The 27,757-nt window shown below is 41.0% G+C and overlaps 2 protein-coding genes across 2 annotated transcripts in view; both read right to left on the bottom strand.

Annotated features, from left to right (window-relative positions):
- Positions 1–10,085, bottom strand: part of RGS22 (regulator of G protein signaling 22) — a 108,898-nt gene extending 98,813 nt beyond the window's left edge. The window contains exons 1-3 of the mRNA XM_047728135.1: positions 9,988–10,085; positions 5,442–5,545; positions 4,881–4,984 (exon numbers count right to left, since the gene is read on the bottom strand). Of these exons, the coding sequence (XP_047584091.1) occupies positions 4,881–4,984; positions 5,442–5,545; positions 9,988–10,070 (291 nt within the window). The 5' untranslated portion in view covers positions 10,071–10,085. The remainder of the gene's footprint in view (positions 1–4,880; positions 4,985–5,441; positions 5,546–9,987) is intronic.
- Positions 10,086–10,099: 14 nt separating this feature from the next.
- Positions 10,100–26,737, bottom strand: LOC125097247 (translation initiation factor IF-2-like). Its single transcript, XM_047724870.1, has 4 exons — positions 26,156–26,737; positions 25,628–25,656; positions 10,383–10,445; positions 10,100–10,205 (listed from the first exon to the last, which is right to left on the bottom strand). The coding sequence occupies exons 1-3, from the start codon at positions 26,735–26,737 to the stop codon at positions 10,391–10,393; spliced, it is 666 nt and encodes a 221-aa protein (XP_047580826.1). The 3' UTR covers positions 10,100–10,205; positions 10,383–10,390.
- Positions 26,738–27,757: the final 1,020 nt, after the last annotated feature.

The following is a 27,757-nucleotide window of genomic DNA, read 5'->3' as shown; positions in this document are numbered from 1 at the left end:
CTATCTCGAATCCTTCCACATGCCTGTGATCAGTCTTTATAGAAAGTGGACCCTCATGATGGTTATATGATACGCGATAGATTCAGAGCTATAAAGTGCTAGATCAGGGCTATCAAAACAGGTCTATCTGGTCCCAAAGACAGCACATTTGCCCTTCTTTACCATCCTATTGTCTCACATACGATAAAACTAACACACACTCACCACCCTCTCTGGGTCAGGTACTGTACTAAGCAACATCCTTATACACTTCATGGAACTGGTGTTCAAACCAAGATGTTTAACCAGTAAAGACACAGAGGCTTAAAGCAGCATGGTGTACATGGGTCATTGTAAGCAGTTCCACCCAGTTAGAATATAATTAGACTAGTTCATTGTTAAACAGTTTAAGGAACAGAGAAAAGACTTGAGGTGGCTGAGGTAGATAGGACCAGATCATGGGAGGCTGTGCGTGGCATTTTAAAAAGCATAGGCTTATCTTGATGCTGTGGGAAACAGTGTGGGATGGGAAAATACTAAATTGGAGAGTAACATAATCTGATTTGGGTTTTGGGAAGATTCTCCAGGTAGTAATCTGGAGTGTTGTTTGTAGGCTCTGAGTTGGTGAGGCAGGAAGCTCGCATCCCACAAGCGAAGTCATGGCTGTGCTCTGGGGAGGCTGGCTGGGACCTCACACCCGCTGCCATGGGAACCAGGCTCCATGTGGTAATTACTGCCTCTCTTGGATGGGTTCCTGTCCCCAGCACACACACACGGCCCAGGGCAGGCTTTAAGGCAGGTGGTTAGCAACTGCTTTCATTTTCAACTCACAAAGCCAAAATGCTGTGATCTCTTTGTGGATTTACAGCAAGTCCTCTAGTGAGCTCGCTACAGAACTCTGGGCTCACTATGACAACCCACTTCAAACCCAGGCCTGACACATAACGTCAGTAGGCGTCCGCAGATGCCGTGGATTAGCTCACTCAGGACCTGTTCCAACCTCCTGAAATGTAGAATCTGGACCACTAAAAGCTGTATCACCCAGATCCCTTGCAGGTCCCGCTTCATGTGTGATTCAGGTTCTGCTAGTCGTGTGCATGAAAGGCTTGAATTCTGAAGAAAGTCTAGTGGGGAAAGAGGCAGGGTCTGTCCATCCTGAGGAAGGAAAGCTCAAGGACATAAGCACATGAAAATGAGGAAAGAAACTGGACAAAAAGAAATACTTTATGGAAAAACTAAAATAAAATAAAAATAACTAAAATAAAATAAAAAGCCCATTTTTTGTGTTCATGATTAAATGACACAAAATGATCCCCATTTTTTTTAAAGAAATGTAGCTATATGTTAAAATATTTACAATTTTTAAACTTAAGAATTTTTCTCAGTGGAATTGAAATGTGATGGGGTCTTTGCCACAGGGAAATAAGTGTTTTCCTGCCTTCTTTTTTTTTTTTTTTAAGATTTTATTTATTTGACAGAGAGAAAGTGAGAGCAGGAACACAAGCAGAGGGAGTGGGAGAGGGAAAGCAGGCTTCCTGCCAAGCAGGGAGCCCGACACGGGGCTCAACTTAGGGGTCGACTGACTTGGGGCTCGACTTGGGGCTCGTCTTGGGGCTTGATCCCAGGATCCTGGAATCATGACCTGAGCTGAAGGCAGACACTTAACGTCTGAGCCACCCAGGTGCCCCAAGCGTTTTCCTGCTTTAAAAGCTATGATTTCCAGTGGATCTCTGGAGGTCCATAGCAACACTGTGACTCTAAGTTTATAAAAGGGGCAAACAACAGATTCAAAGCTTCCCCCAGTTCACTTATTTTAACAAAAACAAAACATGAATGCCCAAGTGCCATTAGTGTCCCAAGCAAAGAGGATACAAGCTGAATAAAACACTGTTTTATTGTCTCTTAGGAAACACAATGGTCTTTCAAGGGGGGAAAAAAGAAGAAGAAGAAAAAAGACCCTGTATATTCTTTCTTTGTTTTTTAAGATTTTATTTATTTGAGAGAGAGAATGATAGTGACAGAGAGTACAAGCAGGGTGAGGGGCAGGCACAAGGAGAGGGAGAAGCAGGTTTCCCCCTGAGCAGGGAGGCTGATGTGGGGCTCAATCCCAGGACCCCAGGACCATAACCTGAGCCAAAGGCAGACGCCTAATCAACTGAGCCACCCAAGCATCCCAAGTCTGTATCTTCTGCTTTCTAATAAGATCAACCAATTCCACTGTTCCTTTGTTATTTTATTTATTCAACAATAAGTATTTATTGACTCCTTATTAAATGAGATACCATGATAGATGATACACTGTTACACTGAGTGAGCCAATTCAGAGCATTCTCCACAAAGGTCCAAATGAAAAGAACGTGACACAGATCTGGTCTCAGCTTAGGATGATCCAACAACAGGAGAAGAAAGATGCATAAGTACGCAGAGACAGTAGAGACTCATCCCACAAAGCAATGAGCCCTACAGTGGGCATATAAGGCAAAATCATATTTAGTCAAAATTACCCCTTGAAATCCTTGAGAACACCCATCACGTGCAATATTGTCCTACCTCTCAAGCTGCTCACAGTTTTCCCTCTGGTCTTGAAATGGGTCGTGGATTCTTCAGTTAGGAACCAGATGAAATGGTGGGCTTGTGTTTAAAGCTCATGTAATATAGAGACGCCTGTTTAACACTAGAATCCCCCTCAGCACCATCAGTTGACTACACAAGGAGAGGCGAGCAGGAAGAGACCCCCGAGGGAACAGCAGGTTCTCATCTTCCATCTCACATCCGCATCGGGATGCTCACGGACTGGTATATGTGTGTTTATGGATTAGTACAACAGACAAAATCATCCTCACTCTTTAAATCACCCTCACTCTCTCTGCAGAGCACAGATAATTCATTTTGAGTAATAACACATGTATATTGATGAACTACAGCAGTTTGACATTGCTGAAGCTTACTATTCGAGGGGGGAATAAGATATAAGTCTAGAGAGAAACGCAGAGGACGAGTTCATCAAGGACTTTCTATTACATGCCTAACTCTCAACTGAATTCTCTCCAATCCCTGGTTCTCAGACTGGGGTGCCTGGACCCGCAACATTGGCATCACCTTGGGCCCTGCGAGAAATGCAATTCCCAGGCACCTCCCTATAATCCCGGGACTCTGTGTAAACAAACCCTCAGGTGACTCTTATGCATGTTCAAGTTCGAAAATCATTGCTTTAGGAGGACGGGAAGCCAGTGAAGAGTTTGCAACTGGGGAGACAGAATCCTGGTCAACACCAACTTCAACGCCCATCTCTGTCCACTATTTCCTATAGACTTTGCTCCGTATTCACGTAAGTGGAGGGGCCGGCCATCTATGTTCTGTATGCAGAAGAAAGAACCCTGGTTTTTAATCAGGCAAAGTCCTGTTGTCTGCTTTAAAAAAAAAAAAATCTTCCTCATGCATCAGATCCTTTGTTTTCACCATTTTTCAGCCTATCCACAAAACTCCTACAGATGGGTTAATATGTGACAGTAAGACACATGTAAAGTTGGGGAGTGAGGAATGAACAATGTAGGAAGTCAGTCCTTCTCCCAAAAAAGCTGAGTAGGCTGATTCAGAGAACACTCCGCTTTTAATCATATGACAGGAAAAATCTTCAGTTTGAGCCTCAAACCCATCCCTCCACAAGCTGTTGCAGACTGCTCTTTCCCTTACTTAATTTTCTTATTTCAAGGGTATCATATTCCAAATGTTCTAAAACGCATTGACCTGAAGGTGGTGAAAGCTAACTTTGTAGTACCAGTCATCCATGTGCGAAAAATATTTTCACAGAAAAAGCAAGTGCACGAAAATATTTTTACCACAATAAATTGCTGGTTCCACATTTCTTTGAGAAGAGGAGGGGGGAAAAAAAAACCAAAAACCTGTGAATAATTAGTGATGTGCTTAAGCTGCCAGCAGAGCACCACTGAAACTTACCGGGTGCCAAATTATTTAGCTGAACAGTATTTAAATTAAAAACTAATGACTAGGTTAATTTAATACATGTTCATCTCTGCTCCAACTCCGTCTCTACTAATTGAGCTCTGAAGCTGTATTTTAAACATGCATCCTAGTCAGCAATGAAAAACATGTGACTACTTGAATATAAGAAGTCAGGCACCAATGACTTCTATCACTCTAGTTTTTATTGTCATTTTAGATGTTTAACCATGAACTATTTACTGGACACATTTGCCAATGGGATGGAAGGAGTAGTGTGCTACATAAAATGCAGGGAAAATATCCTTAGTTATTAAAAGCAGTTACATTAGGTCATTTGAGTGCTTTATGTTAGAGATACAAGGCTTATCAAGACACCCAGAGGTGTAAACACTGAACTAAGCAGTACCACCTAGACTCCATCAACACTTTTTAAAAATCAATCTCTGAGTATTTAAATTTTGGCAGCGGAAGACCCACGCCCCGCATCCTACTCCGTACCACAGATTCCCCAAATCTCTCCTCTCTTTCTCTCTCCTTCTACTTACCCAACAATCCATCCAACATATAAATCCTTCATAAAGCTGCAAGAAATTATAATAGTTTACAGATTAAAGACAAAAAGTGTGGAGAATCAGTCCCAAAAAAAGAAGTTCTGGTAAAATTCCAAAGGCACATAGCTAAGTATGGTCTGGCAAACACATGACATACCTATCCTTGCAAGGAGGGTATGGAACAGGCCACCCCTCTAGCTTCTGCAAACCATAAATGTCACAAACATTCTAAACCACCCACAGAGGACCAACCTAAATCTGTATGTGGGCTCATCTACCCAATCCCACAACAGTCACTGAGCATAAAACACACAAAACAAAACCAAAAGGGAAAAAAAATGTTTTCACACTATAGCACAGAAGAAAACTTAATAAGCAAACACTTACCCATAAAGAGTTGACAGCAAAAAAAAGCAAAACAAAACAAAAAAAAAAAACAAAACAAAAAAACCCTCCCAGACACCAAATGAAAACAATATCTGAATATGAACCTGGCAAGAGAACAAACAGAATGAAGTTATGAAAGCTCGGATTTGGAAAGTGCCACAATCATTTATAATAGCGGCAACTGTCCTGGATTCCCCTCATCAAAATAACATGGAGGCAGGCTACCAGCCATCAATTTCTGGATCTTACAATGTGTCCCATGGGTGTAATGGAGTAATGGAAAGGAGGAGGGTGGGAGCCAGAAAGCCTGATTCCTAGGCCCTTTTCTGCCACAATCCGGTTCTGGGACCTTGGGCATGTCACCACAGATGTGGAAGAAGACTCAGAAGTCTTAGAAATTCTAGATGACTGACTGGAGGGACATTTAGGTTGAGAATATTGTCATTTTTATCTACACTATCTCAGGCTTAGACTGTTGGGGTTTTGGGGTGGAGATGGTAGAGGAGGCAAGGCAGAAGATTAGAAGGTTTACTTGTTTATTAAAAAAAAAAAAAGTCTTACACAAAAGACGTAGAAATAAAAAACCAGAATCATCGTCAAGAAGCTTTGGGGGATATAGAAGAAAGGGACCTATCCTTGGCCCCAGGAAATTTACAATGTAGCTCCTGAGATAAAAATAAACAGAGAAGAAGATTAATCAAGTTTTCTTTAGCTGGAAAAGTCCAATCTCCCACCTGATACATATATCTCCATAAAACATTCTATCTGAATATCTCCAATCACAGGAAGTTTACCCCTGTGAACAATGCCAGACCTACTGTGCTGTTCTATTGTTAGGAAGCACACTTCAAACATCTTTCTTCCAGGGGAAAAAAATCAATTTCCTCATAAATGCTGGCCCTGGTTCTGCGTCTAGATTCACAAAACATGTTAACCCCTCTTCCTCAATCAGATCTTGAAATATTTGGTAAAAGCTGGTCTATTCCAACCCTTCTACCCATTCCCCAACCGGGTTCAACACCCACATTCTTTCAACACTTCTTCATCCGATGTGGTTTCAAGAGTGTTCATTGGCTGAGTCTCCCTAAATCTGGTTTGAAAGACCAACTCTTAATCTGGGGCACCAAGAATGGAACACAATATTCCAACTGTGTCCTGACAACTCAATTTGATTCAAGAAAACACTGATTGAGTGCCTTCTATGCTCCAGACTAATATTTTTCTTGATTTTAACTATACTTCTGTTAATGCATCCTAAAAACACATTGGGTTTGTTTTAGACCATTTCAGATTACTGCAATAAAAACAAGATCAGATTCTGTTATTCAAACTCTCAGTTTATTCCTCTGCTGTCAGTTCTATTGACATTACAGGTAGTAGGAGAAGTTTCTGAGTCACGTGGACCTGGGTAGACCCTGTCACTTACAAGCTGAGTGACCTTAAGCTGGAAAAACACTAGTTCACTTGCAATGTTTCATCCAAGAACCTGATAAAAAAAAATATTGTGAAAAAAATCTGCCAATGGTAGATTTGTGTGGCACAGAAGATCATTCTCTAGATTGACAATGATCCACCAGTCTAATTAAGGAGTGACTGCCTTCATGTTTCAGGAATGGAAGATGAGATGGTCCAGTCAGTGAAGCAAAAAGAAAGAGAAACACGAATTCTGTGCCAGGCACTTAAACATTACCTTGTTTCACTACAACCTTATAAGACAGTTATATTGTTTTCACAGAGGAAGAAACTAAGGAACTCTAATTAAAGAATGTGTCTAAGATCACATGGGTAGTAGGCTGAGAAGCTAGGCTCAAACAGTTCTGCCTCGTTCCTGTTCCTAACCATTACACTGGGGGGTGAGTGCAGGAAGAATACGTGTGGTCGGGGGGGCAGGAGGAGAGGGCTGGGGTAAGGCAGGAAGGATGGTGCAGGTGACACAAGCAGTATGAGGCTAGAGGTAAAACTAGGAAGGTGAGATGGAGACCACATTGCAAAGGATCTTGAACTCCATGCTAAGGAATGTGGACTTAAATCTGCAGGCTAATAAGAGTCAACCCCACTGGCTATAGTTAGAGAATCCGTTCGGAGATTTGACAACAGGGGCGCCTGGGTGGCTCAGTGGGTTAAAGCCTCTGCCTTCAGCTCAGGTCATGATCCCAGCAGGGTCCTGGGATCGAGCCCCGAGTCGAGCTCTCTGCCCCGCAGGGAGCCTGCTTCCTCCCCCTCTCTCTCTGCCTGCTTGTGATTTTTCTCTCTCTCTCTCTGTCAAATAAATAAAATCTTTGGAAAAAAAAAAAAAGATTTGACAACAAATTTCACAGATAATGATAAGGGGTTTGGAGACAAATAAAGCAGCATAAGGGGAGCATATATTATTTTAGCCAGGGTTGGGAGGGAAGGTTTCCTGAACAGAAGTGACTTAAATCAGGGAGAAGGTGATACAAGTATTTCAGGAATGAGCACCCCAGCCTGAAGGGCCCTGAGTACACTTGGCATATTCATGGTTGAGAAACATGAAGAGGGCCAGTTAGGCTGGGAAAGAATTAACAAGGGGAAGAGGGAGAGGAGACAAAGACCAGGGGATGAGAGGGCAAGAGCCAGATCATATAGGAATCTGGATTTTTATTCTTTTTTTTTTTTAAAGATTTTATTTGTTTATTTGACAGAGAAAGATCACAAGTAGACCGAGAGGCAGGCAGAGAGAGAGAGAGAGAGAGAGAGAGGGAAGCAGGCTCCCTGCTGAGCAGAGAGCCCGATGCGGGACTCGATCCCAGGACCCTGAGATCATGACCTGAGCCGAAGGCAGCGGCTTAACCCACTGAGCCACCCAGGCGCCCCTGGATTTTTATTCTTAATGTAGTGAGAAACCACTTGCGAGGGCTTTGAGCAGGAAGTAACATGGTTCCATTTATCTGTATTATTATTATTGTGGCTGTTATTGTTATTATTATGCTTTACTGAAACCATAATACATTAAATTTATGGTTCCTTAAAATGCACGTCCAGGACACTCCAAAAAAGAGAGGTCAGTTTGGCACACTTCTTCTCAGTAAACCCATGCAGGCTTCTAATTCTTACTCAAGTGCTTATAAACCACATATTACTAATCTGTTCTAGAAACTTGCCCAGGGCTTGGTTTGAGAATCCATCAATCTTCCTTCCCCTCTTGTCCCTAAATTCTTCTTTGGAAACCTGTGACCCTATTTTCCCTTCTCCCATATATGGCACGAAGCATAGGTAGTTAATAGGCAGACTGTATGGTACCATATGCAAATGCAAAGGAATGGGAGATGGTGGGGGTTGGGGGTTGGAAAATGAAAAGCAGAAGGATTTGGAGAGACAGAAAACAGGGTCCCCAGTGGGCTGCAGGGGACATACAAAAGGGTGAAACTGCAGGGCTCTGCTGGGGTGGGATGAACCCATGACTGAAGAGACACTCTGTCATCTCATCTAAACTGTGAAAGGAATCACACAAAAATGATAACGTCAATCCTGACTGGATGACAAGACTGTGGCTGATTTTTTCTTACATATAAGATAGGTTTTCCCTAGTGTTCCTATATCAGTTCTGTAATTTAAAATAGATTTAAAGGGGTGCCTGGGTGGCTCATATGGTTAAAATAGATTAAAAAAAAAAAAGAAAAGGGAATTTACATTCTGGAGCAAGTAAAAGTCAAGATAATCACAAATCTTGAGACAATGAAATAGTAATCTTGAGAAGCTGCAATCAGACCCATTAGAGGGATTTTTTTCTCTTTAAGATGTCCCCCAAATTGGAGGAAGAATGGAGAATCCAGAGCCTAGAGGAAAGACTACATAATCTGGAAGAGCAAAATTCTGACAGTTTTGTGATACTGCTGGGGTTTTTATAATATAAAACTGGATGATGAAAGTTGAAAAATCAGATGAAATAAGAACCCATCAGGTATCCTACAATATCACTCAGGCCTGTTGCTGGAAAGAGAAAGGTGTCTCAACCCCCATACTGGTTCCAGAGGCCCAGGTCAGCCAAAAGGAAGAGGGAACACAAATTCTTTTGGAAAAAGGAAAATAAGACAAAATAACAAACCGGCACACATAGATATCATACAGACATAAAAAAACTAATCTAGGCGAGAAAGGGCACCTAGTACTTTCCTTTTAAAAGACATTTTCAGTGGCTAGGCTTTAAGAGGCTTTACATACTATGGCCCGCTCCCTTTAAAATTACTTGTTGGGGGGGCGCCTGGGTGGCTCAGTGGGTTAAAGCCTCTGCCTTCAGCTCAGGTCATGATCCCAGGGTCCTGGGATCGAGCCCCGCATCAGGCTCTCTGCTCAGCGGGGAGCCTGCTTCCTCCTCTCTCTCTGCCTGCTTCTCTGTGATCTCTGTCAAATAAATAAATAAAATCTTTTAAAAATAAATAAATAAATAAATAAATAAATAAATAAAATAAAATTACTTGTGGGGTGCCTGAGTGGCTTAGTCAGTTGAGTGCCCGACTCTTGATTTCGGCTCAGGTCATGACCTCGGGATCTTGGAGTCAAGCCCCAGATTAGGCTCCATGCTCAGGGGGGAGTCTGCTTCAGGATTCTCTCTTTCCCTCTCCTCCTCCTTCTGCCCCTCCCCCTCCCAGCACTTTCTCCCTCCCTCACTCTATCAAGTAAGTAAATAAATAAATCCTTAAAAATAAATTTAAAAAAATAAAATAACTTGTGACTTTTTTATATTCCAAAATTTTCCTGGTAAATATGTTAATGAAAAAAGTTTTTTGCATTTTTATAACAAATAATGAAAATATTATCTTTTATCTGACATTCCTGATTAACTTTATTTACTAAGTAATGTGTTTTTATGCACTTCCATCTCACTTTTCCCAACCCTCTGTAATGCGTAGTCTATCAGTCACTGCTCCTTAAGACTAAAAATCTATTATTTGGAAAAAATAAAAATTAAAATAAATAAATAAATATATATTTTATTTTACATCCACCTATGTCTTATTTACTAATGATATAAAATGCTAGTTGACTTAAACACAAATTACACTTTAATATCTGTCCAAGGGGATGCCAACAATTGCCTAAAGGCAAGAAATATAGTTTCTTAATTTTTTTGATATTTTGTCCTTACCACCTCTGTTCAAAGCCAGCAATGGTGCCAAATACAACAGCATCAGATTTTGTACAGAAGACTTTTTTTTCTAGTAGAGCCATATTTTTTATTATTATTTATTTAATTTTTGTACAGAATACTTTTAATGGCTAGAAAAATTCCAGCTTTCATATCATCCATCCATCCATTCATTCATTTTTATTGTGTATAACTGACTCAGCTTTCTTCAGTAATTCCTAAATATGATTCAAACCCAAATGATTAACTCCATAAAAAGATATAAACTTTACCTAAATGCTTTAATTAATGGTTTTAAAAAACACTATCCCTGATAAATTTGTCTTACAAGATAATCCAGTAATTACAGTATTTGCTTTGATAATTAATTCCATAGAACATAATAATACACTCACTGGAAGGCTTAGGAATTCATTAAAGTAGTCCACAAGGAAATCATCTGTTGCCAAAGAATCTTCCTGCAAAAACATAAAACACAATATTATGCTTATACTAAGGTGTTTTAAAACATGTCAATATTATTCTCTAATTCTGCTTATCAGTAGATTATAAGGTAGATCTTCAGATCTTTTTTAGTCTGTCCACAGCAAGTCCTTGCTATAAACAGAATACAGTGCTACAATCTCTGGAAGGAAGACACAACAAAATAAAACAGAGCATACTCTTCGAAGATTTTGCTAGTATGCCAAAGTAGAAAACAGAGCTCATGAAAAATACAGTACAGTACTTAAACGAAATGTAGTACAAACCATCATACACAATTTCCCATAAACTTATTTTCCTACATTGATGTATATATAGTATTTATATTTATATTATATATATTTCATAAAAATCATGACAGAATCAATAAAGGCAGAACCAGTGTTCGGAGTTAAAATGAAATTCAGAATGCATATTTCTTTTTTTTTTTTTTTAAAGATTTTATTTATTTATTTGACAGAGAGAGATCACAAGTAGATGGAGAGGCAGGCAGAGAGAGAGAGAGGGAAGCAGGATCTCTGCCGAGCAGAGAACCCGATGCGGGACTCGATCCCAGGACCCCGAGATCATGACCTGAGCCGAAGGCAGCGGCTTAACCCACTGAGCCACCCAGGCGCCCCAGAATGTATATTTCTTAAATTGCCCCCATGGAAGTGATAAACCAAGAAAAGAAAATATTCTATTGCTTTCTCCTCAGAATGAGATAGCCTTAGTAATTTGCGTCCTGCTTAACTTTTGCGTGAAGAAACTTTGACAATGCATGTGTTCTAAGCATAGAGATTGTATATGTTTTTTTCATAACTATCTCACCCACCAACATAGTCGCTTTTAAAATTGGCAAAATTGGAAAGCCACTGCCAAGAACAAATTCTCTCTTCCAAATAAAACACCTTATTTTGTTAGCAATTGTTTCCATTGTGTCAAAAGCACATCAGGGCATACTCTGTTATATAGAACATGTGTTTATTTTGTTATTCATAATTATATTTCCACTTTGCAAATCTAACGTGAAAGGTGACAATATGTCACAATGCTATTATTTCATATGGCTGATTATTTTCTTCTTATATTGGTCAATTTAAAAAATCTGTTGAATATAACGTTGTGGTAAAAGGAAGATACCGTAGAATATTAACTTGGAAAATACATTTTTCAGGGTAATTTCTTTAAGCATCTGTAGTGCAATTGGAAAATAGAGTGATAAATAACCAACAGGGCGTATATCAAGAACTTACTAAAAAATCTGTGAGCTTTTAAAACCACACCAAACTAAGGATTTCATTTACTAAAAATCTCAACTGATTAGAACAACAACAAGTAACCTAGGATCTCATAAATCTTCTACATTCATAGTAGTGCCTCAGTAATATATTCTCAAAGCTCTGACTCCCGAAGATCCAATAAAGCAGAACAAAGCAGGTAACATCTGGTGAAAGCTCCATACAGCTAATAAGCTTTCAAATTTTACCTTTCAAAGTGACTTTAATTTTCTGGACTTTATTTAGTGAACTACCTACTTTCTGCTAACTCTTAGGAGAAATCAACTGAACTTAATAAGCATTCTTAGGAGCTCCAAGGTAGAAGAAGGCACTGTGTACCACCATAAGGGTGACCAAACTCTGCACTACTGGGCTCATGATCAAAAATCTGCAGATGGGGAGCGTGAGTATTTTTAATTAATAACAGTGGTGGAGTACAGTCCCTTGCTAATTTCTCTAAAATAGCATCGTATTTTAAAATTTCATCTCTAAAACAGAATGTATATTTTACAGAGTCAGGTGGACCTACATATTGCCTAGAATTTGGCTGGCCACATAGCCAGAAACTTCTAGATAATCCTCAGATTCATATATTCATTTCCTGATGCCTCACCCTTCTCAGAGACTATAACTCAGTGATTTCTAAACTCTCTGTGATGAAGTAACTGTTTTGTTTTTTTCCCTAATCCTCAAGTTTCAGACAAATAACTTGTAAAATACAGTAAGAATGGATTAACTAGAAAATAAAATAAAAGATATACATAATACAAAAGGCCAATTGTTGATTACTCAATTCCATAGATAAATGCATACTGTCAACACAGCATAAAGTTTCTAAGCATTTTCTCTCGATTTCTGACTCATCTCAGCAAGGACTAAGTGTCTTGGGCAGCTCTGGTCCACAGACCTTCATCAAGCAGCAGTGTCCCAAGACCCTGGTGAGCAGTTTGTTTCCAGTAACCTTGGGTCCCCCTGAAACGGAGCCACACAGTAGGGCCTTTCCTGGACATTCAGCCACGCCCTTGGGTTTGCATCCACAGCCACAGAAACTCAAAGTATTCAAAAACATCAAAATTTGGATTTCTTTTCTGAAGTTGTATCTTAATTTCTCCCCACATGAAATACCAGCACTCCTGCTACTATTAGGAAAGTTCTACAATAGAAATAAGCATGACGGGCATCTGGGCGGCTCAGTGAGTTAAGCATGTGCCTTCAGCTCAAGTCATGATCCCAGGGTCCTGGGATGGAGGCCCCTGTTGGGGGTTCTGCTTCTTTTCTCCCCCTCTCCCTGCTCTCTCTCTAATTCTCACTCTTGCTCTTGCAAATAAATAAATAAAATCTTAAAAAAAAAAAAAAGAAGAAGAAAGAAGCATGGTCTTCGAGTGCCATCTTCTCCGTCCTTCTGCTGCACCTTAACAGGAAGACCTGCAATTCTCTAAAAAAATGAGCATTACTTTCTCACTGAAGTTTCTAGACCAATGCATTCAGACATCTTGTCATAACAAGAATCTTGATTCAACCATTGACTTACTATTTCTTTATCCTTATTTATTAAGGATGTTAATAAACCCTTTATTCTCAAAACTCTTTATTTAAAAAAATTTTTTTTTCTAAGGCCTTGTTCTAAAGAAGCAGCTCAGTTTCTCTAGTAAGTCTTCACAATCTAGTCATGGGGCTCTATTAAAAGGAACTAAGTCGCCATATTTGGGATTAATATATTCCAAATAACCAATAAACTGGTGATGGTTATTAATGGTACAATCAAGAAGAACACGGAGTTGCAATCAATTCCTCCATTACATCATTCCATGAACCCGGCTGCAAAATTTGCAACACAGATTCTCTGCTGAATGATGCAATGGAAGGCAGGAACGTTTTTTCAGAATTGAATACACACTTGAAACCTGTTTTTTCATGTACTACAGGTGCGCCATCTGTGAAAGTGAAGTCACCTTTTCCGTTTTTAGTCCAAACTTCTCAAGTTTCTTCTTGAAAGAGGGTTAAGCAAAATAGTTTTTATGTGCTGGCTAATTATGATGGACAAAAATTTTTTTACTTAAAAATTTATTTTGCTGCACCCTCAAATCAGATAAACTACAATTAGTTCACCACCCTAAAAGATGCAAGATATGCAAAGAAGACCTTGTAAATGAGAAGGATGACATAAGGCAAAGACAGACATAAACCAAAGTCCAAGAAAGAATATGATAGATACCAAAGGAAAATTACAATATTAAATGTTTCCTCTCAAAGGAAGGAAACATACTATCTGGTAGGAGGAATCAGAAGAGACTTGAGTGGAAAAAACAGCATTTGAAATAACTTCAAATTCTATAATTAGAAATACATTTATGAGAGGCAATAATGCAGAGTACAGAGAGAAATGCTTGAGCAAAGAAAGGTGGAAAGCAAAACATAGTAAAGGTGATCACAGTTAGCTAATGGCAGAAGTAGAAAAATAATCCAAGTTTCCAACTTCCTTTCAAGCCGTTCACACATTAAACCAAAGCCATTCATCTAATTTCCAATGTAGAATCCAGTACTGATAAACTTTAGATTAGGAATACTGTCATCAATCAGTGGATAGGACAGACCATATTTCCAAAACTACATCCACCAGGATGCACCTATTTTTGCTGCTTCCTCCTAAAGTACACATAGCCTTTCTTTTCTCCTTTCTAAACAAAGCTTCCCACTAGGATGCAATGACACAGTGATGTGCAGACAACAGAATTCAATGGGTCAAGTCAAAGTGGACCTCTTCATCCTTCAGGGCAACCAGGCACAGCCAGGGGTGACTAGAGCTCCCAAGATCGTGACCTCTGGTTGTGAGCAACCTGGTTTGGGACTCCTCGTGTCCATCTCCCTCCCCTGGAGAAGCCAACTGATGAGTTATATCCCACACCCACTGCTCCTCTGTAAAACGCTAAGCATAGCCAAAGAGTTGCTCAGGCTCCTAGACATAGATTTATTAGCTATCTGCAGAGCGTATCAGTGTCCCACGAAGCTGCCAGAAGAGTTTGTTTGAGATGTCCAAGAAAACAGTGCACAGCCAAAGGTGCTGACAGCCTGGAGGAAGAGGGAAAGGGAGATCGTGGAAGGCTGCAGATGATCACCCCGAATCTCTACCTTCACATACATCAGATATTTCTGTCTATTGGCAATGGATGTGTGCCTGTAGTATGCCTAGCCAAGCTAGACACAAGGTGATCACTCAAAAAATAATGTACGCATTATGGACATTGGGAGGGTATGTGCTATGGTGAGTGCTGTGAAATGTGTAAGCCTGACGATTCACAGACCTGTACCTCTGGGGCAAATAATACAGTATATGTTAATAAAAATAATTTTTAAAAAATGTAGGCATATGCTGTTTCATATACATAGTTTCATCATATGAAACATTTCTTTGATTGCTAAATCAATTTGTTTGCCCTAAGAAATTCTGACATTATATCTGTCATGAGAAAAATAACTATTAAATCTTAATTTCAAATCTTACAATTTAGAATGGTTACAAAAAATAGTCTAAAAATTTTTTAACTCTTATTGGGTGAAATAGTTTCTTAACAGCAGAGACTATTCAAGAATTTTAAGAGATCGCCATTAAAAAATCTTGATTAGTAATTGCATGCAGACATTTTGACCGTACAACTTGATATTAAAAAGCTACCTAATGGGGCGCCTGGGTGGCTCAGTGGGTTAAAGCCTCTGCCTTCGGCTCAGGTCATGATCCCAGGGTCCTGGGATCGAGCCCCACATCAGGCTCTCTGCTCTGCAAGAAGCCTGCTTCCTCCTCTCTCTCTCTGCCTGCCTCTCTGCCTACTTGTGATCTCTGTCTGTCAAATAAATAAATAAAATCTTAAAATAAATAAATAAATAAATAAAAATAAAAAGCTACCTACGTCCAAAAATGAAATTAAGAAAATAATTTCACTTACAAAGAAATTTGCTGCAAAGAAGAGAAGACATAAATACCTGGAAAGACATACCATGTTTATGAATTGGAAGACAGTATTATTAAGATGACAATACCACCCAAAACAACCTACAGATTCAGTACCAAAATCCCAATAACATTATTTATAACAGATCTCCACCAAAATCCCAATAACACTATTTTTTGCAGAAATAGAAAAACTCATCCTAAAACTCATATGGAATTTCAAGGGATCTCAAATAGCAAAACCATCTTGAAAAAGAACAAGTTTGGAAGACTCACATACCCTGATTTCAATACTTACTACAAAACTATAGTAATCAAAACAGTATGGCATAAAAAAACAGAGCTATAGACCACTGGAATAGAGTTTCATAAATAAACCCTCTCATACATGCTCAAATGATTTTTAACAAGGGTGCTAAAGACCATTCGATGAGGAAAGGACACTATTTTTCAACACACGGTGCTAGGAAACTAAATATTCATATGCAAAAAAATGAAGTTAGAACCTTACCTTATACCATACACAAAAATTAACTCAAAATGGGTGAAAGACCCAAATATAAGAGCTAAAACTATAAAATACTTTAAAAAAACATAAAGATAGGGGCGCCTGGGTGGCTCAGTGGGTTAAAGTCTCTGCCTTCGGCTCAGGTCATGATCCCAGGGTCCTGGGATCGAGCCCCACATCGGGCTCTCTGCTCAGCAGAGAGCCTGCTTCCCTCTCTCTCTCTCTCTCTGACTGCCTTTCTGCCTACTTGTGATCTCTGTCAAATAAATAAATAAAAAATCTTAAAAAAAAAACACATAAAGATAATTCTTTATGACCTTGTATTTGCCAATGGATTCTTAGATATTACACCAAAAGCATGAGTAACCAAAGAAAAATTGGACTTCATGAAAATCTTAAAATTTTGTGCATCGAAGGCATCTCTTGAGAAAGGGAAAAGACTGCCTACAGAATGTAAGAAAATATTTACAAATCATACATCTAACAAGCAAGAAAAAGATAAACAACCCCAATTTTTTTTTAAAGATTTTATTTATTTATTTTTTTGACAGACAGAAATCACAAGTAGGCAGAGAGGCAGGCAGAGAGAGGAGGAAGCAGGCCCCCGCTGAGCAGAGAGCCCGATGTGGGGCTTGATCCCAGGACCCTGAGATCATGACCTAAGTCGAAGGCAGAGGCTTAACCCACTGAGTCACCCAGGCGCCCCAACAACCCAAATTTTTTAAATGGGCAAAAGTCTTGTATAGATATTTCTCCAAAGAAGATATTCAAATAGTCAATAAGCATGTAAAAAGACCTTAACATCACTAGCAATAAGAGAAATTAAAATCAAAACCACAATGAGCTATCACTTCACATCTACGAGGTGGGCTGCAATAAAAAAAAAAAAAGTAAAATAACAAGTATTAGTGACGATGTGGAGAAATTCGGACCCTTGTACTCTGCTGGTGGGAATGTGAGATAGCCCAGCTCCTGTGCAACACAGTGTGGCAGTTCCTCAAAAAATTAAATACATAATTACCATATGACCCAGCAATTCCAGTTCTGGGTATACGCCCAAAAGAACTGATGGCAGGGACACAAACAGAATTTTGTACACCCATGTTCATAGTGGCATTCATTATTCATAATAGCCAAAAAGTGGAAACAACTTAAATGTCCACAGACATACCAAGGATAAACAAGATGTGGTATATACTACATGGAATGTTATTTAGCCTTAAAAAGGAATGAAATTCTGATTCATGCAACAACATGGATGATCCTTGAAAATGTTATGCTAAATAAAATAAGCCAGACATGAAAGGATGAATCTTGTATGATTCTACTTATATGAGGTACCTAGAATAGTCAAATCTACAGAAAGTAGATTAATTGTATCCAGAGGCTTAGGAGGGGGTAATGGGAAATTACTGTCTAATGAATACAGAGCCACCCAGGTGGCTCAGTCAGTTGAGCATCTGACTCTTGATTTTGGCTCAGGTCATGATCTCAGGGTCGTGAGACGAGCCCTGCATCGGGCTCTGCGCTGGGAATGGAGCCTGCTTGGGATTCTCCCTCCCTCACCTTCTGCTCTTACCCCCAACCCCTGCTTGTGCTCTCGGTCTCTTTCTAAAAAAAACAGAGAGAGAGAACTGTTTAGGGTGCATACCTGCAACTTACTTTGAAACAGATTTAAAACATGGATTGATGGATGGATGGCATGGTGGACAGGATAGAAACATGTAAAAACATATGTCACAAAATGTTAATAACTGTGACATCTTGGTGGTGGGTATATAGGGGTTCATTATATAGTTCTTTCAATTTCCTTGTATGTTTTAATTTTTTCATAGTATAAAGGAGTGGAGACTTATGTACAAGGAAACAATACCCAAGTCTCTTGGCACTTTACGGACAGCCTTCTTAGCCTCCTGTGTACTGAATGACAGATCCCAAATCACTATCATTCTTTCTGGAATAAACCCCTGGACATCTGAACATCTTCTGACCACTACCCTGGGATCCAACCCACTCAGGGTCAGACCCCTAGCACCTCTGCTCCACCCTCCTGGTCATAACATGCCAAACCTCATCTTCCCTACCCCTCCTTAATCACACCACACTATGAGTCGGACTTTCTAATCACATCTCAGATAATACAAAGAGATCCACCTGTCCCCTAATCCCCAATCCTTTGTATCACAAAAAGTTTATGTTGAATGCAATTTGGCTACCGCCGAGCTGTCCAATCCCAACTCAGACTACCACACTTCAGTCATAGCAATTTTTTTACAGTTCTGCACCTCTGTACATGTTAATTATTCTACCTAGAAAATCTTTTCTTACTTTATTCTATCTATCCTTTGTCTTTCCCAAAAGTATCTATGTTTCCCCATCACAATCTTTAATACTTCATACTAAAACTGCCTGTTTACACATCTCACCCACTGGATTGTGAACTTTTGGAAGAAAAAGACCTTTTTAAAAAAAAGATTTTATTTATTTATTTGACAGAGAGAGAAAGAGAAAGATCACAAGCAGGCAGAGAGGCTGGCAGAGAGAGCGGGGGAAGCAGGCTCCCTGCTTAGCAGAAAGCCCCATGCGGGGCTTGATCTCAGAACCCTGAGATCGTGACCCAAGCTGAAGGAAGAGGCTTAACCCACTGAGCAACCCAGGCATGCAAGACTGTTTTTTATTCACTTTTGAAATTCCCAATGCTTTTAGGGGCACCTGGGTGACTCAGTTGGTCAAGCACCTGACTCTCAATTTTGGCTCAGATTATGGTCTTGGGGTCCCAGAATCAAGCCTCTGTGCTCAGCGTGGGCTCTGCCGGAGATTCTCTCTCTCTCTCTCTCTCTCTCTCTCTCTTCCTCTGCCCCTTCCCCTGCTCTCTCTCTCTCAAAATAAATAAGTAAATCTAAATAAATAAATAAATTCTCAATGTTTTTAGATAATAGATGATTACAACATTTTTGTTGCATGAATGCTTGAATGATTACACTAAGGACATGAAATCTGAAAGGACTAATAACTTAATAGACTCTAATAAAACAATATTAATAAAATAAAAAAGAGAGATATTGTTAAAAGATGAAAACAGTCAGAAAAGGAGGACACAAGATGAAACAAACTCCACAAGTGGCTTGCTGAAAGTGTACCTTACTTACATCAAAGCATTTTGGGAAATTCAAGAGCACATAGTATATTTCTCTGACCCTCTCTAGATCATGAAATTGACTGTATTACGAATGTAATCTATGAACGAGGGAGGAAGTAAGAGTAGCTCAGGACTCCTGGGTGGCTCAGTTGGTTAAGCGTCCGCCTTTGGCTCAGTTCAGGAGTCCGGGGATTGAGTCCTACATCAGGTTCCTGGCTCAGCACAGAGCCTGCTTCTCCCTCTGCCCCTGATCCCTCTGCTTGTGCTCTCTTCTCTCTCTCTCTTTCTAATAAATAAATAAAATCTTAAAAAAAAAAAAATAAGAGTAGGTCATACAAAGAAGACCAGAAGTATGGACTCTCCTCCTTTCATTCCCAAGAATAATCATCACAAACTATAATCAGCACCTATCCAGCAGTACTTATTTGATTTCTGTTCTAATTCTCTCCCCTGGAAGAAACTCTCAAAGATATGGAGAAGCTCTCCATTTCCTTTCATTCAGTTTCATCTGGAATCATACCTGCGTGGCTTTAGTCAGTTCATTTGGCCAACTACCCTAAGGCTTTCACCCTGTAAAAAGGCCCTTACAACCTGATATTCTCATTTTAAAGACAGCATCTTCCACTCTTTATCAACTCTTCTTCCATTTTACACCCTACGCATAGGTAAAAAGATTCCCTAAGTCCTAATGCACTTTTGTTTCAAGCCTCAAAATTCACACTTAAATATAAACTGCTTATCCTCTTATTGTTTCACATTAAAATCATCTCTGCAATCAGAAACTATACCACTTTGGGAAATAGTGACTGAATGTGGGTCCCCAGTAGGGCCTAATAAAGCGTTATGTGCAAGTAGTTGCTTAACAATATACTCGTTCACTAACTTACTGATGGAATTCTTTTTTTTTTTTTTTTTAATATTTATTTATTTGACAGAGAGACACAGCGAGAGAGGGAACACAAGCAGGGGGAGTGAGAGAGGGAGAAGCAGGCTTCCCACCAAGCCGGGAGCCCGATGCGGGGCTCGATCCCAGAACCCCGGGATCATGACCTGAGCCGAAGGCAGACGCTTAACGACTGAGCCATCCAGGTGCCCCTTACTGATGGAATTCTAATGCAGCTTCTGCAGTTCCAGAAAACACCAGAGAATTTGATTTCAACCAGAGAATTGGACTCCGCAGAGATGGAAGAATTCCAAATGGCCTAACACTTTCCAAAGGACCTCCAGGACCTGTCTCAGTTTCCAAATGACTTGCTAGAAACACTTCTGGCACACCCTCTTAAGAAAAGAAAGGGCACTGGGGGGAAGAAGGAATGGTACCTACATCTACCGGCTCCTGCCCTCCACCTTTCCCACAGAATGCCACCTGTTTATTATAATTTCATTCAACCTATCCACACAGAGTATGAATTTGAATGAGCTAAGGATTAGCTAAAAAGGCATATCATTTTTAACAAGTAAGATACAGTAAATACTACATGAAGCTAGTTAGTCTCTCTTGTTTTGGTAGTAAAAATAAAGGGATCTGCTTTTTTTTTTTTAATCTTTTTCTTTTTTAAATGGCATCTGCTTTTAAAATTAATGAAACTGTAGGCTTTATGTATCAGATAATCATCCAAGAAAGAAATCATCATACTATAAAATTTTTACTCTACAAAGACTATTTTTGAGACATGACCTACCCTCTTGCATAGATTCAAGCAACTTTTAGAGGTGCCTGTGTGGCTCAGTTGGTTAAGCATCAACTCCTGGTTTCAGCTCAGGTCATGATCTAGGGGTCTGGGTCAGGCTCCTTGCTCAGTAGGGAGTCTGCTTGAAAGATTCTCTCTCTCTGCCCCTCCCCCTCTAAAAAATTAATCTTTTTAAAAATATTTGAAGGCACAAGAAAAAAAAGTGATTATTTTGGATTTAAGAGTCAGGTAATTAAGTCTTTAAAATGAATTTATTTTCTATTTTAAAGTTAAAAATAATTTAACAGTCACTCTCACTTGAAACTCTTCTCAATGTATACCTAATGCGTAACCAAATCCCAGTGCTACATAAAGCAGTCTGAACTCTACTTTTCTTGCCATGACAGATTTATATTTCAGGTTTTATGGAATATAAAAATGAAAGGGGCTTGGCTAGAGGGAAGTGATGATAAGAAGCATTCACCTTATCACTTTTATTATCTGGATCAGTTATAAGAATATTCATACATTGCTTTTGTAATTAAAAATATTCCCCCGGAGGGACCAATGAGAAAATTGAATGTATTAACATTTTGTATGTATTTTCCCTAAGAGAGAATTATCAAAAACCAATCAAATACAAAATTAACAAAGACACTGAAATGGAAGAATGCCGAGAGAGGTGCTTGAGAAATATAGAACATGTATCAAAAGAAACTTTGCAAAAAATGATAAGTGAAACATAGCATAACATATAGAGAAGCTGAATCACTGTGTTGTACCTCTGAAACTAATGTTAACATTGAGTGTCAACTCTAAAAATGTTTTAAATAAAACAAAATAAAAAATAAACACATCACACTATCATATATGAAAATACCCATCAACAAAAATTTATTAATCATCTAATAGCACATTCTGGACATTGTGCTACACACCACAGGGAATATTAAGTTGTCTGAGACCCGGTACCAGCCCTGCAGGAATTCACAACTGCGTGAAGAAATTGCAAATTATACACATAAAAAGTTACATAGACACAAGGCAATGTGTCCCTGACAACAAATGATTTATTCTAAAAGACTACGTTTTCTAAGCTTCCTTGCAACTAAATGTGGTCATGTAACCAAATGGTCAATGGAATGTGAGGAGAAGTGTTGCATCTTACTTCTGGAAAGCTGATGCCACTTCTACCTCATGATCCCAGCTGACTGCTTTGGCTCAATCATCACATCCTCATTCCAGCCAGCAGGAAAGAAGAAAAGGGCATCTTTTCTCCCTTTGTGTGTGAGATTGAGTCAGTTAGACCCAGGTTCTAACTGTGGCTTGACCAGGTACTAGCTGTATGATGTAGTGGTTGGTTATTTAACCTGTGTAAACATTAGCTAGAAAATGAAGTCTAATCTAGAAAGCAATGTATCTAGCATATATTGTGGGAAAGGGTAGAATTGATCTGGGGGGATCCACAGAGCTCTGCCACATTATTTTTCTAAGAATATTAACGAGAAAAAATTATTTTGACTACTTTTGAAAAACAGAAGTAAATAGATGTGCAAAGCATGAATTATTTCATCTACTGATAATCCTGGGTGAGCACTTGAACTGGAGAAGCTGGTCACAAACTGGTATCTACCACAAGTGGCAAGAGGTTGGTCAGCTGTCCTTGAGGAGGTGAGCTGGGCCCTGACGGGAAAGACTGGGAAAGAGGCGGGGAGGGCAGTTGAGACAAAATCCCGCGGCAAAGGCAAGGAGGAGCAGTTTGCAGTTCGGCTGGAGCAGAAGAAATGTGGAAGTACTTTATAATCCTCAAATGGTATGAACATTGTCTATCACACGGAAAGTGTTGGGAGGTGAGGTTTAAAAAGGCTAAATAGTTATAGAAAAGATTTTGAATGCAGAAGGGAGGTGTTTGACATTCTGGCTCTGCCGGTTCCTAGATGTGTGGCCTCAGGCCAAGTTGGTGAACAGTTGTGGACTTCAGCTTCCTCATCTGGGAAACGTGGGTGATTCATAATGGAGCTGTTTTGAGGTTAAATACTAGCCTGTAGTCAGCAGTCAATAAATAGTAGGATTAATAAAAGAGTTGAGCAATCAAGGATCATGGTAATTCTTTAAAAGAGTTAATAGCAATCTGACAGCCGGGGCTGGAGTGATGGGAGGAGAATCTGAAGGTAGACAGAGCAAAGCAATATCATCCAGTGAAGTCAATGCACAGGAGTTTGCACTTTAAGCTTTAGGCCAAGAAAAACTGGAGTCGACAGAGGAATATCGGAGGCAGGGATATCAGTTAGGACGACTGCCAGAGTTCAGGCCCAGGGATGAGGGCCTGAAATAAGACAGTAGCTATGAGTATGGAGAAAGAGACCCAGCTAAGAAAGGAACTTGGTAAATGATTGCAGGTGAGAGGGAAGAAAGGGGAAGAAAGTTCTGGCTTCTTGGACAACAGAATGGCAGTGGCACCATGAACCAAAACAAGAAAAAGGGGAAGAAAAACAGCACGGGGCTGAGGGGAGCAGAGAGATAAGCTCATTTTATCATACTCTTGAGAAAGAGTGTGTGGAATATGACTGTGGCGGTGATGCAGGGGCATCCAGCTGATGAAGGTGCCCCATAACCCAACAGTTATCAAGGTCTGGCATCAGAAAATGTGTCTGGGCTGGAGAGGTATTGATCGGGAGACTCTGGGAAGTAAGAGTAGCTAAAACTATAGAAGAAGAAATGCTCCCTGAGAGGGAGTCTGTGGAACAGAGTCCTAAAGAAAGTCAACACTTTGATGGGCAAAGAAAGAGAAGCCAGAAATGAGGACATGAACAGGAGAGGCGGGAAACCAGGAGATGGTGGTATTGGAGACACCAAGACAAAGAGGAGTGGCCAGTAGAGTCTTGGAGCTGTTATGAGTTCCCAAACAGCTACAAAGACCTGAAGGGTCAGCGGGCTATTCAAATGGTTAAGTGCAATGCTGCTGAGTGCTCCTCAGACAGTTTATGGGGGAACTGTATGGGAAAGATTGGCTCCAGAAATGTTGACCTCCTGCGGGAATGAAGAACAATCTGGAAGGAGTTTAAAAAAAAATCTGCCGCTACCCAGGGTTACGCTGAGGCAACAAGAAGATGGGTGGAGTTTCTGGCGGGCTGTTTGTGTCTCTAACTTGACGTTTTTCTGTATGTGTCTCTCTCTCCCTCAGTCATGGACCAAAGGTCCAGAAGGGTGAAAATGGAAGGTGCTAACAGATGGAGTCCCTCACTCTCTCCTCTCACAGCCCCTTCTGCTAGTCTGCAAACTTTTCGAGACCTCTTCAGCATGTAGTAGTGACTGTGAATACACAGGCACTCATGTTTGTTGAATAAAAAGCCAAATGCAAATAAGATAATTGGCCAACAAGAGAAATAAGTGCTAGAAGACATAAGTGAAATAGCACAGAGAAGTGGTGAAGGGGAGGAAAAATTCTTGTCTGCCCTCAAGGTCTTCCAGCATGACTAAGAATTACATTTACATGAGACAAATTAACGGGAGAAGATCAGATTTAATAGTGTACACACGGGGAATCCACAAAGACATGGAAATTCCAAAAACGGGCAAAATGAGGCATGTATGTTGTTCTGACTTAAGGAGAAGGGTAGGGGTCCGGGACTTCCAAGGGAGAGAGTCCAATTCATAGGAAGATGAACAAGTAAATGGTAAACAAATGTGTCCTGGGACACTCGGAAACAAAGGGACTTGGATCAAACAGGCCTTGCCAGGTTCCTCCCTCTCTACCGTACCTCGTTCATACCATCATGTCATTCTTGGTGGTGGTGGTTCTCTTCCTGGATTCTCTACCTAAATCCTTTTTAGGCAGTTGTGGGAGAGATAAAGAGCTGTTCCTGAATCTGCTAGATTTCAACTGCTTTTTAACCCAAAATAATCTTCATGCCAAAGCAGCCCATATTGGGGCAGCCTGCCCTCTGCCCCTACAGGGCCCCCTAACCAAGGCTCTTGGAATTGGACTCCAACCTTAGAAAGAAAGAAGCTCTGCTACCTCCTATCTAGCTGTTTGAGCAAGTTCCTTAATTATCCAACAGGAGTTACAACAGAACCCATCCTAAATATAGCACTCACCGAAATGCTCATGTATATCAGGTACTAGGCAAAGTACTTATTACTACTCAACTCACCAGAAGTCTGACCTGAAAACATTTAGTACCTTTTAAAAGTAATTACAACTATAAATTGACCGCTTGTTATCAATCAGTGCCATGTACTAATGTTTAGAAGACCAGGAACTGCACCCCTACCTGGCAATAAAACTGTGGAGATAAAACCTACCTCTCACGGAGTCATGAAAGAGTTTAGATAAATTAAATGAGGTCATTTATGTAAAAGAACTTGAACAGTAAATACCATCCACCATAGAAATCCGCTGGCCTCGTCTTAAAAAGGTACCTGTTCAAGAAAGTCCCCCCACCGGTGGCTGCGGCCACCCCCGGAAAGAGAGAGAGAAAAAATGCCTTATACTCACCACCGCTGTTACGAAGCCAAAGCTTCTATTATATTCATTTGGCAAAAAGGAGAAAAGAAAATATACAGCTTTTTTTCCTACAAACTATGATTTTAAAAAGCCGGGGAGGGGGGATGGCCCTCTAAAATTGTACTTACAAATCCTTCTTCTGTAATATCTGGTGGCTCTGAAACAAGATAAAATATGACATTATCTCACTCAAATCTGATTTCCTTTTAAAATAAATGAAATAATTTGAGACAGCACCGAGCCCTGCTTTATACACGGGCAAGCTCTGGGAGATTTTGGCCCTCTGTTCATTCTCTGCACATGGATTGAATTTTAAGTTGGAATTCAAGGTGGAAGTGGGGAGGAAGGGCCTCTGGAATCCAGCATGGTCACTAATTCACTGTGACCCTGAAGTTAACCTTGTGGCCTTCCATTATTCCAGCTGCAAAGCGGAGAATTAAGCAAGACAAAATAAGACGGTGTCAATGAGGCAATCAATGCAAACGGGGGGTCGTCCGGGGCGAGGGGGGTGGTGGGAGCGGGGGGTGAGATTCGTAATAAAACGCTGAGAGAGCGCAGGGGAGCCAGGTTTTGGGAAGTTTGGGGGCGGGGGGGACGCCCGGGCGAGAAGTCACGTCCAGAGGTGGGTGTGTGGTCCCCGCCGCCGCCGCACCTACCCGCGGTGAGCCGCTTCTCGGGCATGCCGCCGCCGTTCCCGGCGCCCGCGCGGGGCCGTCAGGGCGCCATCGCCAGGTAGCGCCGGTCTCTCCCCGGCAGCCGGAGCGGGAGCCGGAGCGCGCGCCGACGCCGCGCAGCGCGCGTGGCCCCCGCCGCCGCCGAGTTGCTATGGAGCTGAGACAATGCGGGCAGGCGGGCGCCCGAGGCCAAGGCGGCTGCGCGCGCCTTTCCCGGGGCACCGGCTCGCCGCAGTGCGTCCTCCTTCCCGGCCCGGGGCGGACGCCGCCGCCACCGGTGGGGGCACTCGCGCGGCCACCCCCGGAGAGAGGCCCGACTCGCCCGGGCCTCGTGCCGCGGTGCCGGCGGCCCCGGCGTGATCCCGCACGTCGAGACCTTGGCCGCACCGTCCAGGAAATTGAGTGACTGCTTAGGTAGAAATGACCGGCCGGCCGGCGAGCGGATGAGGGACAGAGAGGGACAGATGGGCTGGTCCTGAGAAGAGGAGCAAGAAAGGGGAGTCGGGCCTCGGGGGTTTCCTTGATACGACGGAGGACATAGCCACACACAGCGCCTGAACTCATTCCCACTTGTAGGAAATGCCTAGTCAAAAATTAAATATTCGTGAGCTTTAGGAACGAGATCTGCCCCACGTTTTTTCTTCAATCGGTTACGACTCTTGCATTTTCAAGATATTCCAGCTTTAAAAATTACCCGAGGAGGCTGTTGAAGGACAATAAACCGAGGATGGCCATAGTGTGTGTTCCCAGAAAAGTTATGATGGAAGTAAAAAGTGAAATTCGAAAAAAGAAAAACGGTACTTCTGATTGAGGGGAGGGGAAGGGAAGAAGGGAAGGAGAAAAAAGATTTTTGGAAAAGTCATAGTCAACTCAAATATCCAGTCCAACCAGATTTCCACCTTAGGCTCCCCCTGCTCCTAAGAACCCTAAATCCAGTTTCTTCCTCAGTGGTGGCTCGTCCTTGGATGTTCCAAAATCAAAATATCCGGAAGGAAATCTACATTTCCCCCCATTACTTATCTTCAAATTTCTTCTTTCTGCATAAATCCCGTGTTCAGTAAGTGGTACCTTCATCCACCAGGTGACTCAAGACAGAAACCCCATATTTAGACAAGCACTAGGTCCTGCCAATTCTACATTAAAGTATTTCTGGAATCTGGAATCTTCTCTCCACTCCCATGAGCAACCATTGCCTTAGCACAGGCTTCCATGTGGACTGTTGTGAAAAGTCCCTTAACTGGTCCCTCTTTCACTGTTTGCTTCCAGTGGAGATCCCCTTAAATCCATTTCCCCTGCTGAAGGAGAAACCATCTCTATAGTAAGGATCTGACCTACTTAAAACCTTCAGTCTCTCCACATATTCCTCCTGCACTGTGGGGGACCATCCAAAGCCCGTCAGGGTCCTGCAGGTACGTGAATGCTTGAGCAAGCATGGAGTCAGACAGTGGTTGCTTGTAGAGCAAGGAACCACAGTACGTGCCCAGTTATAGTTACTGCCTTTTCAATAGTACAAAGACAGAGAGAAAAATAAAACTATAAACCACTACTTGGACCAAACAAAATCAGAGGGCCAAATGAAGTCAA

Source organism: Lutra lutra, chromosome 4 (assembly GCF_902655055.1).
Source record: "Lutra lutra chromosome 4, mLutLut1.2, whole genome shotgun sequence".
In the NCBI taxonomy this organism is placed as follows: Eukaryota; Metazoa; Chordata; class Mammalia; order Carnivora; family Mustelidae; genus Lutra; species Lutra lutra.
Note: the sequence above shows the minus strand (reverse complement) of the source record. Positions and strands in the feature narration are given on the sequence as shown.